Genomic DNA, 14,541 nt, shown 5'->3' with positions numbered 1-14,541 from the left:
AAAAATATAACAATATTAGCACTAGTTTGAAATACACTATCTAGAAATTATCCACAGATAAATGCTAACACATTAAAAGTATAACACAAACAAAATCAAATCTTTAATTAAACATAAAAAGCAAAATGTAAATGAGGTAGAGGTCAGATGAATCTTGCCAGACAGACATGTCATTGGCCAAACCTGATCATACCTCTAATACGCAAAATCCTTATGGTCTGGTAACATAATTCCAGTTGAGAACATGTAGTGAATAACTTTAAGTGAACGACTGCATATAAAGATAACATATCATTATATGACAATTAATAGTTCAGAGTATTAATCGATTCAGAGTAACTTGACATCTTGATATGTACGATATATTAAGAGCACTTTTTAAAAAGACGAAAAAAAGAAAACGCTTTTAACGAGACTAAATCTAGAACTACTATCCCAATGTTCAAATTATATTATGCGTTAATTCCGTACTATGTGTGTGTTAAAGGAAACATCAAGTAAGATAAGAAGTTAAAGATAATAATTGTCATCAAATATAACAAAAAATATAACAACGTGCCACCTTAAGAAAGAAGAAAAATTAAGTTCAGATATCCAAAATTTTTGGGAGGCAGTGTGTAGGATGTGTTTTTGTGTGGAATTCTTTTAATATGTATTATTTTGCTGCATTGAAGACCTATTGTTGACATTCTGATGTTGTCTGTTCTATGGTCGGATTGTTTTCTCTTTGACATGTCCATTTCCATTCTCAATTTTATTTTGTTCTGTAATTTATTATGACAATGTTTTCACTTCGGTGTAATGTCTGATAATGTCCTCTTCTTCTCGCTTATAAACAATCTACAAATAGAAACAGAAAAATAGTATGATAATGTTTCAAACAATATGTATTGAAAACAATTGCCACCATATTTCTCTATAAATGCAGAATTTGTTAAATATTATTAATGATATTTTTAAATAAAAGGTTTCTAGCACTATTAATTTCAAACTAGAAATTGCTTTCATTTAATACTTACAAAAGTCATGATGTAGGTCGATGCTATACTTTTTTCTCTTTTAAATTTCAAATAATTTTCAAATGATAAATAATGTTTCAAAATATAAATATAGCTAAAATGATCTAATAATACATTTGGTTTGTATCTCAGATTGGTCTCAGTTAAGCTTTGATGAGCTGCTTCCCATTATTAATATCTAACAAAGAATGTTAAGCTGCTTGTTGGTGAATTATTTTCACCTTATTAGGGTACTAAAGCAAACATGATGCTTTATCCTCACTGTACCAGAAGATAATGAATCAGTGAGGTTTTTTTGTTGGGTTTTTGTATGTCCTGTTATACTTGATTGTTGACTTTCGTGGTGAATAGTTTTAAAACAGTGTCGTTACATTTCTTACAAATGCGACCAATTACAATTACAACTACCGCAGATACACTTCAAGTATAATACGGCAATGTTATTTGTAATTTTCGTACTTACAAACATAAAATGAGTCCTACTGCACCATACCCGGCCATAACAAAAAAGGTCATTCCTTTGTAATAGTCTATTGTGGCATCGTATATAGCGTTAGCACTAACAGAGGCTCCCATATTACATATCACCTCCACAGCTGCCACTCCAGCAAATATTGAACCTAATAACACAAAAATATTTATGGAACCTGAACAACTCCAATTATTATTGAATGACACATCTTCAAAATGGCGACCAGCAATAAATATGTAGCTTATTTTCTATACTTTGGTTGTTTTAAAACATTTTATGCTACTTTTGATTCATGCACTTCTTCACTCTACTCATTCTATTCCAAGCCATTTTTCGGCTTAAACCTCGTCCTTTAGATATCGGACATAAACAAATCAAATCAATCAGTCAAAAAGGGTTTTTACAACTATCAATATAACAAATCAACGTAAACCATTCAAAACTTTCTGAGTCGGGTTACACAGGTATAATACTGAACAACTATTTAAGAGGGGAACGAAGCCAAAAGCAACAAGGCAGATATTCAAAAGAAATATACATACGAACATAGAAAACGTATTGCTTTTAAGACTGTAAAAAATACCCAACACAGAACTTGGACTGATAGCACATGTCTCAAAGCCGTTATGCCAGAATTACGGATCGACTATGCAGGGTGATATGTGAGAAGGAAATAACGACAAGAGTTATTCATGTAATTATTAATGCAGCAGAAGAGAAACATTTGCCAGGCTCAATGATATGCTGTTGTCTGTAAGGAACTCAGGATATCTATTTACATGGAACATCATACTTCTGATTCACCATACATAGATTTACAGTAGTCAGAGAAATTCAGATTACGGGTAGTAGGGTTATTACATACATAGCACATGGCTGAGAAGGTTATATAGCATAATGGTACCCCGAATAAAACATTGTCCACTTAGGCGAAAAAAGTAAGCAGATTACTAAGCATTTATGCATCTACCTTTCCCGTTGTGCGCTCGGATTCCCAATGTTATCACGATACGATGTTTGTGTGAATGTGCCATCTGTTATATTCATCATTGATAATGTTACATAACTACCAGCAGTACATTATCTTGTTTGTGTTGAGGTGTCCTCTAGGACAAAATTACTCTAACCGTTGGTTATGTAACAACACTACCCGCATTATATTACTTTGCGTGTGTGGAGTTACACATTGTTGTAAATATAATGTTATGCAACTGTCATAGCTTTAGCTAGCTATACAACTAGATTAATTTCACCATTTTCTATACAAAGAAATGTCTGCACCAAGTCAGGAACATGACAGTTATTTTCCATTTGTTTGAAGTATTTGAGCTTTAGATTTTGCCAATTGATAAAGGAGTTTCGATTTTGAATTTTCCTTGGAGTTGCGTATTTTTGTTACTTTACTTTTTTTTAAACTTGTTTGTGTGGAAGTGTCATTAGGGACATAGTTTTCCTTCACTTTGGTAATGTTACATCTCTACCTGAACTTTATTTCAATTTGTTTGCTATGTTTGCTTATGTGCTTTGTCTGTGAGCCATTTTGGTTTTCTTTGTTGACCCAGTTGTTTTCATATTGATAAAGATTATAACACAATACAATGTTGACTGCTGTATCCCTATAGTATTTATACAATGTTAACTGCTGTATCCCTATAGTATTTATACAATGTTGACTGCTGTATCCCTATAGTATTTATACAATGTTGACTGCTGTATCCCTATAGTATTTATACAATGTTAACTGCTGTATCCCTATGGTATTTATACAATGTTGACTGCTGTATCCCTATAGTATTTATAAAATGTTGACTGCTGTATCCCTATAGTATTTATACAATGTTAACTGCTGTATCCCTATGGTATTTATACAATGTTGACTGCTGTATCCCTATAGTATTTATACAATGTTGACTGCTGTATCCCTATAGTATTTATACAATGTTGACTGCTGTATCCCTATAGTATTTATACAATGTTGACTGCTGTATCCCTATAGTATTTATAAAATGTTGACTGCTGTATCCCTATAGTATTTATACAATGTTAACTGCTGTATCCCTATGGTATTTATACAATGTTGACTGCTGTATCCCTATAGTATTTATACAATGTTGACTGCTGTATCCCTATAGTATTTATACAATGTTGACTGCTGTATCCCTATAGTATTTATAAAATGTGTACCTATTATGTATTTTTGTTATGTTCACACATTGTTGTAAATATAATGCTATAGCTAGCTGCAAATAAAGGCAACAGTAGTATATAAATAAACTTATCACAGATACCAGGACTAAATTAAGTATTATATATACGCCAGACGCGCGTTTCGTCTACAAAAGACTCATCAGTGACGTTCGAATCCCAAAAAAGTTTAAAAGGCCAAATAAAGTACGAAGTTGAAGAGCATAGAGAACGAAAATTCCTAAACGTTTTGCCAAATACAGCTAAGGTAATATATGCCTGATTTTCAAAGGTCACAAATCGATTGAGAGAAAACATACCCGGATTACAAACTAAAACCGAGGGAAACACAACCACTATAAGAGGTAAACAAAACAAAAAGAAACAGTGAAGTGCAACAAGCCCAAATGACAATGCAACATACATTAAAACGAACCATTAGTATAAGATAACAACTGCCATATTTTTACTTACCACTGGGCGTGTAAACAAAATGGCGGATTGAACCTAGTTTTGTGGCTAGCCAAACCTCGCGCTTTATGGCAATGTTGAATATACCGTTAAAATGACAACATTACATATGAGGAATACAGCACAAATAAATGCAAGAAAACTCAGGATAGAGAAATACATAAATAAATAATATAATAATATAATAGTACATTTATTAACCACTGAATAACAACCTAACAGTGAAGTCACAGTTAAATTTCTAAAAATCGGTTATATATCGAGATTAGGTTTTATATGAGCGTCACTGGTGAGTCTTATGTAGACGAAACGCGCGTCTGACGTACTTAATTATAATCCTGGTACCTTTGATAACTATTATAACAATTACAAGACTTTTGATAGGGAACTGTGTTAGTTATAAAACTAAATTTGATACACAATTTTCTTAACAAGGGAATTTCTGTATCAAGTCAGGAATATGACATTTGTCTTCCATTCGTTTGAAGTGTTTGAGCTTTTGATTTTGCCAATTAATAAGGGAGTTTCAGTTTTGGATTTTTATTTTATTTTTATTTTACCTTGCTTGTGTGGAGGTGTCATCTGGGACATAATTGCTCTTATCATTGGTAATGTTACAACACTACCAATACTAGCAGCGGCAGCTGAAAAAAATAATTTTCAATAGAGTTTGGACACTATTCCAAATAATTCTAGTAAAATGAATAATACAGAAAAGAAAGAAGCAATTGGTTTTTAAAGATACGTACATGATTTCGTAGATCACATTACAGTTTTTGAATTAAAACATTTTACCATAAAGAAAGCTATAGTTCGACCCAGGCCTAGACTCTAGTAAAATCTTTCACTTTTATATTGTATAAAAGAATGATCATTGATTTCAAAGAATAATGATTTTGTTTACTTAAAAGAATAATACATACTTACCTAGATATAAGTACAGATCTGTTGATGCAATACCTTCCAGAATAGCAGAAGCCACGCATGTAATACAGCCTACTAAAGCAATTACATCGTCAGTTGTACAAAGATGGAATACTTTAATGATAGCGATACTTCCAAAACTCCATGCTAAATTCCGCACTGCGGCGTACCAACCAATCCTCACAGAATCCCAACAAAATGGACTGTTCATCTGATAAATTTGTTCCACATTAGATCTTCCTAGATTTCCGAATGCAGACATAATGAATATAAAAATGAGTAATATAAACATCCATCTCTTTCCTAACGGTGAAAACTCTGATGTGTAACACTCAGTTACATTCCTCATGTTCTGACATATTGACACGTGATCGTCTCGTTTCCGTGAGGGATGGAGCGTTTCAGGTAAAACAAACACTGCAAGAAGGATTCCAATAGTAACTATAATGACTGATAGAAACTCTGGATACATGTAGCTGTTTGTCCATTGTATGATATAACCAGATAATGAGGTTGATATTATGGAACCTAGACCGATGCTGGTTTCTATTAAAGCTATAACAAATGACCTCGTTTTACCTGGCATTGTAGTATCCGCTACAAAGCAAAATGCCATGGAAAGTGTGGAGGCCCAGATTCCGGTACTGCCTTCTATAACGTAAAATCCGATAAACCATTGTATGCCTATTTTGAAATATATTCCTAGTGAACAAGCCAGATTTTTAAGAAATGTTCCTATTAAAGGGACTATGAAAAATGGCTTTCGGCCATACACATCACTATAAGAAGCTAAATTCATCGATATAAAAACTGCTGGAATGTTTTGTGCTAAGGCACAGTAAATATTCCATTCTGAAGTTAATTTCTGGACTACTATTTGTTGTTTATATTCCACTTTACTGGTGTTTACTGTACACGCTGAGTCACTTCCACCAATAGTCTGCATAGTGTTTCTGGTCGGATACTTTTCATTCATGAATGCGAAGTAAGCATACTGGTTCATTATATAAATACTTGAAACAACCGAATAACATTGGGTAAAAACAATCAACATTACTATAGTATAAGCCACCCATTTCGAATATTTTAACTTTATTTCTCCAAATAACACTTTGCTTTCTAATAACCGACTTTCTTCAGAGTTCTCATTTATGGTCATTGCTGGACCTGAATAATAAAGAATATTAAACTGAAATAATGTTACTATGAATCTCTTTAAGACAAAAAAATCAACCACAGTCAAAAGACAAACGACAAAAAAAAGACAAAAAAAAATTCAACAGAGAGGTATTGATTAAACAACACGTACTCCACCAAACCAGTGAGAATTCAGGTGCTCCGGAAGGGTTTGTAGTTCTTGCTCAGTACCCCCCCCCCCCCCCCCCCCCAGAAATATTACAATATTATAGTAAGATTGAAAATACTAAGAGTACTTCTAGTTATCAAATATAAAAATCAAAAAGATACAAGATAACCTCCATAAGATAAAATAAAGATCTGTTACTCGGGGAAGTATTTTGTCTGCTTAAGATCTTACCTTTTTAACAACAGATAAATTGAACATCATATCACAATACGTTTTACCAAATAGTCCTCTGTCTTAAGAAAACTTCCTTTCAAAAACGTTGTACTTTTAATTTTTGACTGAAAATTTGATATCTTGTCATACGATGATATAACGTATTAATAGCAACGACCTCATGATTAAAATAGTGATACAGTTATTGAGAGTAAATCAGATGTTAGATAACAAAATTATATTATGAAATTGTGAACCTGCCCTTCATTCGATAAAAGAGGTCGTAAAGTAAATTATAACAAATAAAACAGGTGTAAGTTGTACGATTATTATTTATAAGGACCAAAACAATCTAGTCGATAATAGTGAATGCTTAAAGTAGACTATCCAGTCCAGGGCTAGACGACCAATAACAGACGTTCCTACAAGGGTACAATCAAAACAAAACCGATCGATACAATACAAGGCGAGACAACTCAAACAGACAATACTACATGGGCTTAGCAACTCAAAACAGACAATCCTTGTGGCTATACATGGGCTTAACAACTAAAAAAAACACAATAAAAGGCGAGGCAACTCAAAACAGACTATTCAACTGTACAAATAATAAAAGACGAAACAATTCAAACCAGACTATTCTGCTCGGACTAGACAACCCACACTTATAACGAACAGACCATTTCGGCAAAACCTTTCATAGAAAATAACAAATAACAAGGGCAGAAAGAGAACAATATTCAAAATCAGTGAAGTCAAAAGGAACAGACTATTTCGACGAAACCTTTAATAGACAAGTACAAGTGCAGAAATATATCACAGTAACCTACACCAGTCGTCATAAGTAATAGACCATATCAACAAAACAATAAAAAGGCAATTACAAAGAAAGGAAGAGACAGTGTGTACAAAACCAAGTCATTAGAAATAAATGATGTATTTTGAGTGGCATAGATACAGACTTTACCTCAAAACGCACATGCTTTAATGTCGTTTATGTTTTTCCATATTGGAACATTAGGTCTCCATTGCTCTGTAACTTCATAATGATTTGCCATTCACACTTTTTTATTTTTTTTAGAAATTGGCGTCTGCTGTAATAACATATTAGTCTGGTAATATAATGAGTTTTATTAAAACGATTCAAATGGCTCTTGTTTCCTTCGCATAACATGACGAGTACGTTAGTAAGATAACTTGGAAGGAACAAATGATTCTTGTGGTCAGAAATCGTGCATTATCATGATCGATTTTTCATTTTCAGTTGTAGGTTGCCATTGTATTGGAAACCATCTTATTTATAAGGCAACGATTAATTTATTATATGAAAATGAAGGATGAGGCCGCGATATTTGCCTCATCAGAAGAAAAAAAAAACATTTGTAGTAAGATTTTAAAATTGTGTAGACAGAGGGCATCTGTCATTTTTTGGTTCCGCCTCTAAAAAACATGACATCAATTCTGTTTGGAAATTAGTTATGAATACTCGTCAAATGAAAGCAACAGTGGTATACCGCTGTTAAATAGTCATAAATCGATTTAATTGAAACAACTCCTTTCAAATCAAAGTCTTTCTTTTGGGTTCAACTTCAAATAATGTGTGGGCGTGTTATCAATGTTGTTCTAACGATATCTTATTTGAAGAATTTTAGAAACTTTCTCAAGGAGTCGTGAATTGTTATCTAAATGGTATAAAAAAAAACATTTACTACTTTTATATACTTGTTTATATATTTACATACTTTAAGTATGTTCGACTCTATTTTTCATTTTTTTTCACAAATATTTGTTCCAAAGTGAAGATATAACTCTTGAAAAACAAGTTCTCCTGGAATCAGTTTAAGTGCCTGTAAGTTATCAAACTGCAGGATTCAACACAAGGAGTCCCAGACCCCTGCCGTAGTACCACCTCTGCTAGGTGGAGAGCTTCTTTAAAAATTGTAAATATTCTATTTTTGTTGCAAGCTGCACTACTGTGAGCCAAATGAATACTTTGCCATTTATTCAAACTAACAAAAAAAACATGCTTTCAATGAGAGAAAAACGTAACATTCAATGTCCACAACTGTAAGGACAACTCATTATATATCCTTTCTAAGACTACATGCAGCAATATAGTAGTATCAGATCATACCACGAAAGCAGTGAGGTGCAACCTTAACGTTTGTTCTTGAGATCATTTTCAGTAGAGTATATTAGCTCACCTCCTAAGCACTTTACATGATTTAGATTTTATATATCGCATGGTTTCTGAGACCATTCAAGAACAATTTAGGTTCAAAACCTCAAATTAATATATCAAAAAATCTTTGCGAGAGGCTTGGCTGAAAAGAGTAATAATTGAACCAAATACAATAATGTTTAAACAAAAAGACAGACAACAGGACAAGAAAAAACAAAAACTGACGTTTCGTTGGAATAAACAAGATCACATATTTCGACCAAATATACAACCATACAACCAAAACCAAACATCATGCTAGACAAATTCTGGGCACAACATAAGAATAACCCATACCGGCAGACATCAGGCATATATAGAACCCTGTGGAGATTTTGAATACACACTATCAACAACAAAACATACAAGAGAATTCTTTGCACAAGAAAAAACAATTTTGAATGTTACACAAAACAACCATTAACAGACAATTTGGAAGGTTCATAAAACCCAACAAACCACCTTGGCAGCCAGAGAGAAACTGTTATAGATAAGTAAATACTATCAAATAGTTATCAAAGGTACCTGGCTTATATTTTAATATGCCAGAAACATGTTTTGTCTTAATAAGACTCATCAGTGACACTTAGATCAAAATATTTATAAAGCCAAACATTTATAGTTTATTACTTGAAGACCATTGAGGACCCAAAATTCCAAAATGTGTGTGCCAAGTACGGCTAAGAAAATCTTTAGTGTTTCAAATAGTTCATACTTTTGTAAACAGTAAATTATTTTTTTTTTAACATATTCTTGATATTCATGTCAACACCGAAGTGCTGACTACTAGGTTGATAAGCAGTGGCATTGACCCAGAGGTGTAAATAGTAATCAAAGATACCTGGCTAATAATTTGATACGCCAGAATTACCAATAATAGACCATCCCGAGGACAATACAAAATCAAAAAAAGACATTTTAGACAAAGAACCAAAGACATCCTAAAATATCAATTCTTAAATAAAGTGCAAGAGACACGGTTTTCCCGTTTGAATGGTTTTACACTAGTTATTTTTGGGGCCTTTATAGCTTGTTGTTCGGTGTGAGCCAAGGCTCCTTGTTGAAGGCCGTACTTTAACCTATAATGGTTTACTTTTTAAATTGTTACTTGGATGGAGAGTTGTCTCATTGGCACTCACACCACATCTTCCTATATCTACACACACAAAAAAATTTGTAAGGGTTCCGCGGAACCCAGTGTCTCGCCTACTTTTGCTGTTACAGGCTCAACAAAAATGAGGAAAAAAATCAATAAAATTATTCCTGTTGATACTATCTTTTGATCGTAAAAAGCTTCTGTCCAGGTTTGGTAAAAATCCAAGATAGTTTATGAATCTAATTTATAAATGTTTTAAAACTTTAACTGCAGACTGTATGTAATGTTAACTGGAAGAAAAACTAAGTCCATTTATAAGTAAAATACAGATACACAGGTTCAAAATGTTAACAAAATTTCCTTCTCAATACTAGCTTTTGATCATAAAAAAGCTTCTGTCCAAGTTTGGTACAAATCCAAAATGGTATAGGAAAGAAGAAAGTTATTAAAAAAATTCAAACTTTAACTACAAAGTGCATGTGTTGTTTCCTGGCAGAAAATCTAAGTCCATTTAAAAGTAAAATACTGAAAAAATTGAAATTTATTTTTAAAAAATCTACTTCTGGATACTATCTTATGATCATAAACAAGCTTCTGTCCAAGTTTGGTAGAAATCAAGTATAGTTTAAGAAAGTTATTAAAATTTCAAAAACTTTAACCACAGAGTGAATGTAATGTTTCCCGGCAGAAAAACTAAGTCCATTTATAAGTAAAATACAGAATAAATGGAAATTTATTTAAAAAAAATTTACTTCTGGATACTATCTTATGATCATAAACAAGCTTCTGTCCAAGTTTGGTACAAACCCAGGATAGTTTACGAAAGTTATTCAAATTTTAACCAGATGCTCCGCAGGGCGTAGCTTTATACGACCGCAGAGGTTGAACCCTGAACGGTTGGGGCAAGTATGGACACAACATTCAAGCTGGATTCCGCTCTAAATTTGGATTGTGATTAAATAGTTGACACAGCATAGGTTTCTGACACAGAATAAATGTATTCAAATGAACTTAAAATTTTTGTTTTCTCTTAGAGCAATTCACTATGCTGTTAAAAATTAATCCTCTCAAAAAAATGTTTGAAGAAATTTTCTTTTTATTTATGAAATTTCAAATGAGAAAAATTGAACCCAATTTTTTAATCACATCCCCCTTTCCCTTATTCCAAAACTAATTTCAATTAAAATATTCTAATGGAGTTTGCAACAATTACTACTCATTTAAATACATCATAAAATATTAAGATGTAAAAAAAACTGCTTGTTATCACTGAATGGTAAAGATTATTTAAATTTATCAGTTGGTAGTAAAAAGTGAATATACATTGTATATTGTATATAACAAAGATTTAAGTTGATTCTGGACAAAGAAAGATAACTCCAATTAAAAAAAAATCTTGCAGATATTTCTTGCTTACTATACTGGACAAAGAAAGATAACTCTTAATTAAAAAAAAAATTGCTATTTCACAATATTGTGAAATTAGATATTTCTTGCCATTGCACAATACTGTGCAATTGATAAGACTTGCTATTGCACAATACTTAATATAATAATTTTAGATCCTGATTTGGACCAACTTGAAAACTGGGCCCATAATCAAAAATCTAAGTACATGTTTAGATTCAGCATATCAAAGAGGCCCAAGAATTTAGTTTTTGTTTAAATCAAACTTAGTTTAATTTTGGACCCTTTGCACTTTAATTTAGACCAATTTTAAAACTGGACCAAAAATTAAGAATCTACATACACAGTTAGATTTGGCATATCAAAGAACCCCAATTATTCAATTTTTGATGAAATCAAACAATGTTTAATTTTGGACCTCGATTTGGGCCAACTTGAAAACTGGGCCAATAATCAAAAATCTAAGTACATTTTTAGATTCAGCATATCAAAGAACCCCAAGGTTTCAATTTTTGTTAAAATCAAACTAAGTTTAATTTTGGACCCTTTGGACCTTAATGTAGACCAATTTGAAAACGGGACCACAAATTAAGAATCTACATACACAGTTAGATTCGGCATATTAAAGAACCCCAATTATTCAATTTTGATGAAATCAAACAAAGTTTAATTTTGAACCCTTTGGGCCCCTTTTTCCTTAACTGTTGGGACCAAAACTCCCAAAATCAATACCAACCTTCCTTTTATAGTCATAAACCTTGTGTTTAAATTTCATAGATTTCTATTTACTTATACTAACGCTATGGTGCGAAAACCAAGAAAAATGCTTATTTGGGTCCCTTTTTGGCCCCTAATTCCTAAACTGTTGGGACCGAAACTCCCAAAATCAATACCAACCTTCCTTTTGTGGTCATGAACATTGTGTTTAAATTTCATTGATTTCTATTTACTTTAACTAAAGTTATTGTGCGAAAACCAAGAATAATGCTTATTTGGGCCCTTTTTTGGCCCCTAATTCCTAAACTGTTAGAACCAAAACTCCCAAAATCAATCCCAACCTTTCTTTTGTGGTCATAAACCTTGTGTCAAAATTTCATAGATTTCTATTCACTTAAACTAAAGTTATAGTGCGAAAACCAAGAAAATGCTTATTTGGGCCCTTTTTGGCCCCTAATTCCTAAAATATAGGGACCAAAACTCCCAAAATCAATACCAGCCTTCCTTTTATGGTCATAAACCTTGTGTTAAAATTTCATAGATTTCTATTCACTTTTACTAAAGTTAGAGTGCGAAAACTAAAAGTATTCGGACGACGACGACGACGACGACGCCGACGACGACGCCGACGACGACGACGACGACGACGACGACGACGACGACGCCAACGTGATAGCAATATACGACGAAAATTTTTTCAAAATTTGCGGTCGTATAAAAACTTTAACCACAGAGTGAATGTAATGTTTCCCGGCAGAAAAACTAAGTCCATTTATAAGTAAAATACTGAAAAAATGGAATTTTATTTTTACAAAATTCACTTCTGGATACTATCTTATGATCATTAACAAGCTTCTGTCCAAGTTTGGTAGAAATCCAGTATAGTTTAAGAAAGTTATTAAAATTTTAAAAACTTTAACCACAGAGTGAATATTTGTGGACGCCGCCGCCGCCGCCGCCGACGGAAAGTAGGATCGCTATGTCTCGCTTTTTCAACTAAAGTCGAAGGCTCGACAAAAATCAGCAAAAAATATAACACAGTTAGAATGAATTTCCTTTAATTTTAATATCATAAATTACAAAGACTTATAATACTACTATACATAAATAACGGATTAAAACAAGTGTAGTCTTACATCTATGGGAATACGACAAGAGCAAAGCTTGAATACACAAATAATTTGTGAAGTTAAATTGAATGCTTGAAGGAATCAAACTTCTGGATCTCTAAACAGATACATGAACAAAGCATGTCCATTCAAGATTTGCATGTTCAGAATTTGTTTTAGACCTGGTTTCTATCAAAAGCTTTAACATAACATAGTAAAAAAAATAATAAACATAGAAATATTTAAGAAAAATTTAGATGATTAAATGATTCTTATGTGCACAAAAGAATCTAAATCTTCATATAAAACAGATAAAAAAAATCTTAGAACCATGAAATAAAGTAAGGTTGGTCATATATGAAAGTGGATTTCAATTTTTTCACTACACCTGCATATTAATTTTAATCAAAACACAAAAAAAAATATATAAATATTTTGTATATAAATTATTACCATGCAAACCGAGAGGCACTCAGATCATTTAGATGTAATTTTGCAGTTGCTAAGAACTTGCTACCAACACCATTATGTACATAATCATAGTTAAGTATCATACAAATAAATCTCTGTAATATTCATCTATAAATAAACTATAACAAATACTAGGTAAATTTCAGACAATTATATAAATATAATGCTGAAACTATACATTAAAGAATTTACAGTCAAACCCTGTGTAACTCAATACAATAAATTTTGTTCAGAATATAATACCAGTACATGCAATTTCCAAAAACTCCTAATTTTTTTTACAATTTTTGGAATATTTAAACCTTCAGTGTTTGAATAAAAAGAAGGCACAGAGCAAAAGATATTGATAAAAATAGGTTTTATCAGAATACTATAGTTTTTCCCTATTCTAAGTATTATTTTTAAATATCCATTTTATTACATTTGAATTACTTAGATAATTGGCTTTGTTGACTGTATGAATTTCCCTCTCGTTTTAAAGCCACAATGTATGGGATAATAACAGCAGTGAAACTTATTTCAATATTTTCATTTGTACAACTGGTCATTTTAGACAGGATAGCAACCCCCGAAATATCAATACCTAATCTGGCTACAGTTAGTATGAAGTATTACGTTATATATTTGATGAAATGATAACTATAAAAAAGAAATTGTAATACTTTTATATAATGTGGAGAATGAAAAAGACAAACAGAAAAACAAATCTCCTGTATACAAGAATAAATAGAATAAAAAAAGAATCTTGTAAAAAAGAAAAAAAGGTGTAAAAACAACACATGACTAAAACACAATTATATAAAATCAACTTAGCTGTTAGATACAACATAGCCTGCCATAAAGTATATATATTAGATAATAAAATTGATGTATAAAAATACATGTATGTCGTTATTGTCAGATATTATACAGCATCACCTAAAAACCCACA

The 14,541-nt window shown here is 32.0% G+C and overlaps 1 protein-coding gene across 1 annotated transcript; it reads right to left on the bottom strand.

The window, feature by feature from the left end:
• Nucleotides 1–271: 271 nt before the first annotated feature.
• LOC134709852 (lysosomal proton-coupled steroid conjugate and bile acid symporter SLC46A3-like) lies at nucleotides 272–6,233 on the bottom strand. Its single transcript, XM_063569982.1, has 4 exons — nucleotides 5,074–6,233; nucleotides 4,707–4,790; nucleotides 1,483–1,639; nucleotides 272–840 (listed from the first exon to the last, which is right to left on the bottom strand). Exons 1-4 carry the CDS (start codon nucleotides 6,227–6,229, stop codon nucleotides 789–791), a joined length of 1,449 nt encoding a protein of 482 aa, XP_063426052.1. The 5' UTR covers nucleotides 6,230–6,233; the 3' UTR covers nucleotides 272–788.
• Between the last annotated feature and the right edge of the window lie 8,308 nt (nucleotides 6,234–14,541).

Source organism: Mytilus trossulus, chromosome 3 (genome assembly GCF_036588685.1).
Source record: "Mytilus trossulus isolate FHL-02 chromosome 3, PNRI_Mtr1.1.1.hap1, whole genome shotgun sequence".
Classification (NCBI taxonomy): domain Eukaryota; kingdom Metazoa; phylum Mollusca; class Bivalvia; order Mytilida; family Mytilidae; genus Mytilus; species Mytilus trossulus.
Note: the sequence above shows the minus strand (reverse complement) of the source record. Positions and strands in the feature narration are given on the sequence as shown.